The 3,864-nt window shown below is 33.5% G+C and overlaps 1 protein-coding gene across 1 annotated transcript; it reads right to left on the bottom strand.

Moving 5' to 3' along the window:
- Nucleotides 1-225: 225 nt before the first annotated feature.
- BDBG_16791 (uncharacterized protein) lies at nucleotides 226-549 on the bottom strand (the record flags this gene model as incomplete). Its single annotated transcript, XM_031724673.1, has 1 exon — nucleotides 226-549. One exon carries the CDS (start codon nucleotides 547-549, stop codon nucleotides 226-228), a length of 324 nt encoding a protein of 107 aa, XP_031577650.1.
- Between the last annotated feature and the right edge of the window lie 3,315 nt (nucleotides 550-3,864).

The following is a 3,864-nucleotide window of genomic DNA, read 5'->3' as shown; positions in this document are numbered from 1 at the left end:
AAATCTTGCATTGAAATTGAAAGAATTCTTATTATCTCATTAATATAATGAGTTGAACTGCTGCATCATCATGAAGCCACAGTTGTAATAATCTTTGATTTGATTCAGTAGAAAGTTCTTGAATTCTTCTCAAGTCACAGCAGTATTGATACACTCAAGCTCTCTCTTCTTGATAACTCAAGTAGTTGCAGAGATGCCTTCAAGAAGGTTGATGATGTATATTACTCATATCTTATAAGTATTATACTGGCTCAGATTAAGACAGAATTTCTGTTCAAGAATACAGATAAAGCTGTGGAATTCAGACAAGATGTTTTTCTTATATCTCAGTGAATCTCTGATCTTAATCTCTCTATCTTCATGATAGATGTAGGTGTGTAGAGGCCGCGGCGGTGGCAGAGCAGTTGAAGGGCCCATGTCAAAATGCGCAGCAGGTTCAGAAATCTCGGATTCCTGCTGGGGTAGAGGGATACACACTCTAGGGAATGGTGTAGTGTTTCCCTCAGAGAGTGAGGTCAGATCAGTCCCAGTGCAGGTGCATGAGGCCATATCAGTCTGTTAGAGCTCAACTGATTCAAACATGTAATCAGATAGAGTGATTTGAATTGTAACATAACAGAATCAAAGCAGTGACTAGTTAGCAGCAATATGTAAGAATAGTTGTTTAAGAAGCTGTATGAGTGAGCTTGACTATCTTACTTGAATAGTGAGCTCATAGACTACAGGGTTATTGCAAGGATATCACAGATATGGTACTTAGTATACTAAGAAGATTGTATGAGATATGCAGTAACTCTTGTGTATATTTCTGTAGAAGCAAAACAAATTGCTGACTTCTTTGATAAGGAGCCAGCATCTAGCTATTCTATATAGACAATGAGTGGATACTCTCCTTTCATTCCATGAGTGAGAATAACTGGAGCAATACCTCAGCGGCGTCTCATTGCTAAGGAAGAGTAATCTGCTGACCTCATATAGAAGTGGGGTTCTCATATTCATCAATCGGATCTTCCTATGATATATCCGAATGATGTCATAGAGTGGTTGGAAACCGGTTCGGACGGGATGGAATCATCCGCATGGAAGTGATGGGCCGTGTGGAACCGCAACAGGGCCTTGGCGCGGCCGGGAGCGTGACAGTAAGAATATTATATAAAACTCAGAGAAAAACATCTTACTTTTTCAAGAGAAGTAAAAAATTAATTCTAAGATCTTTTTTTTTTGCATTAACTGCTGCAGAAGAATGAGATAGAAACTGCTAAGATATGCACTACTATATACTCTCTATCAAGACTTTCCCTCTTCAGAGTCTTGATATTATAGAGAATATATGTTTATTTCTATATAATAATATAAATATTATCAGTGAGATGTAGAGAAACTGATTATTTATATCTTAAAATAGAAGACTTTGTCAATGATTATATCAATATAGAGTGAACTCTTAAATTCAATAGAAATCTAGTATTACTATTCTCAATCTCTTACAGAATCTATTGAATATTGAGATATTCAAACTAGATTTAATATATCTCACTGTACAGAGATCAAAGACTGAGTCAGATCTTGAGATATACTGATTTTATAGTTATTATATCTGCTGATTATGTATTAAATACTGTTGATGAGGTATCTTTTTGTATCTTTCTACTGAAGATAGGTCAGGTTGAATGAGGTGATACATGAGTGAAACTTGAAATTGATGTCTTGATACATCAAAGACAGACACAGAGATTGCACTTTAAATGTGTTCATTAATTATATACTTGATACTATTACTGAGGTATCTTTTTGAATCTTTCTGTCAGAGATGAGTCAGATTGAGAAGAGTGATATGTGAGTGAAACTTAGCATTGATGTTTTAAAACATCAAAGATAGACAGAGTTTTTGTGAAGATTGCTTCTCAGATATCTTCACAATTACAGATCAGAGATCTTTTAAAATCAAGGAGATTGATGCATATGACTAGGTCTCTTCACCTTACAATTTGTATGGCAATTTGGCCCAGGGTTGTGGTGTGGTAGAGGTGAACAGGGGATAATCCCACACAGGAGTTTTGAATGACATCTGGTTCACATTTGACTGGATAACTCCACCACCACACGGGGTATGCGGTCGGCGATGGGGTCAAAATGCTTGTATGATCGAGGGCCTTTCGATGGATCTATCGGGGGGTTCTTATTCGAAAAACTGAGCGAGTTCGTGGTGAAGCGGTTGTCGTAAAATCTGCAGTATACATTCTATAGATTCTACTTACATTTTTGAAAAGATTTAATTGCATTATCAATATCAGTTCTGACATATACTGATGCAGTAAAACCTAGATTCTTCATGAATTGAACTCAGTGTGCATAGTAATTGTAAGCTTAGTTCTTGATATGTAAGAAATAGATTCATCTATATCTGATCATGTTATTCATAATTAACTTGTAATATTTATTACTCTGCGGTAATTCAACAGAGTGATTCATAGACTCACTCAATATTCATTTATTATTTGCAAGATTGATATGAATTCACTTCATTAACTATACAGTCTGTGATATAAGAGTGATTGAGTATTTACATATCATACTCACTTTAACACAGATATTGCAAAAGAAATTGATCTTGATATCTTTGATATAGATACTGAATAGTGAATTCTTTATCAATACTATAATAGCTTCTGCATGTATATGTTCTAGATTAACATGTCATTCTGCAAGTGCTTTCGCGGTTGTAGATGAGTCTTGAGATTGAGATTAATCATCAGTGAAATTATTATCATCAATAGTGATCATGGCTTCAGCATAGTTATTATCATATACATATAATTTTGATGTGAAGTAGACTGCTTTAGACTTATAATGTTCTGACATTCTTTCAACTCTTTTATAAATTGAGTTCTGAGATGTACAGATTGCAGTGAAAACCACTTCATTTAACACTTTAATAATGAAAAAGAATGAAATGTTCAAGCTTGAAAGCTTATATTGAAAACTCTGATTCTTCAACCTGGTGAATAACAATATATTGACTGTAAGATTGAGAATATAATGAATATCATAGACAGTGATATCTCTCTCTTCAAATTCTAGAAGAAGATTGCTGATCTCTTTGACATAGCTGTAATCTTCATTCACTGTATAAATCTTCATATTGTCATTGTATATCTTCTGCTGTATGAGAGACTGTTTTTCACCTGTCATATGAAAACTCGCACATGTGTCAAGAAATCAAGACTTGCTTGTTATATCAATAGTTGCTGAAAATGCAATTGCTGCATTGACAGCTGCAGATTGAGAGATTATAAGATCAGAGAATTCTTTCTTCTTATCATCTTTGTCCTTTTTTTTATCCTTTCACTTGCTGCGTCTGCTAGCATTGTTGCTATTATTCTTCTCAGATATAGTGATATGTTTCTTATTTAACTCACATCACTATTCAGTAGCAAGTTCTGAATGCAGATGCTAACAGGCATGTTTTCAGTGTCATCTTAAACTGTATATCTCACATTTGAAACTGTGTGTAGACAATGTAGTAAGAGTTGTAATAGTTATATTAACTCACTTAGACTTAGAATATTCATTCTTGAACTTACTTGTACAGTTTGTCAACTGTTTCATAAGATTATTAATATTAATATTGTGTATAGAGTTCTGGTCAGATGTATAGAAATTATCTAAATATGTCTTAATAAAAGATTTTTAATAATTCTTCAGATCAATAAGAAAGAGATTATAATAGAAGTTCTCTATATTATTTATCAATTTCTTATAATATATAACTAGATAACAGAATCTTCTCTGAAATGCTAGATAATTGTTATCTTTGACATGTAAGATGATCAGTTCTTTTACAATATTCATATATTTCTCTAC

The sequence above is a fragment of the Blastomyces gilchristii genome (assembly GCF_000003855.2).
Source record: "Blastomyces gilchristii SLH14081 genomic scaffold supercont1.5, whole genome shotgun sequence".
Taxonomy (NCBI): Eukaryota; Fungi; Ascomycota; class Eurotiomycetes; order Onygenales; family Ajellomycetaceae; genus Blastomyces; species Blastomyces gilchristii.
The sequence above is the reverse complement of the archived record's forward strand: the minus strand, read 5'-3'. Positions and strand labels throughout refer to the sequence as shown.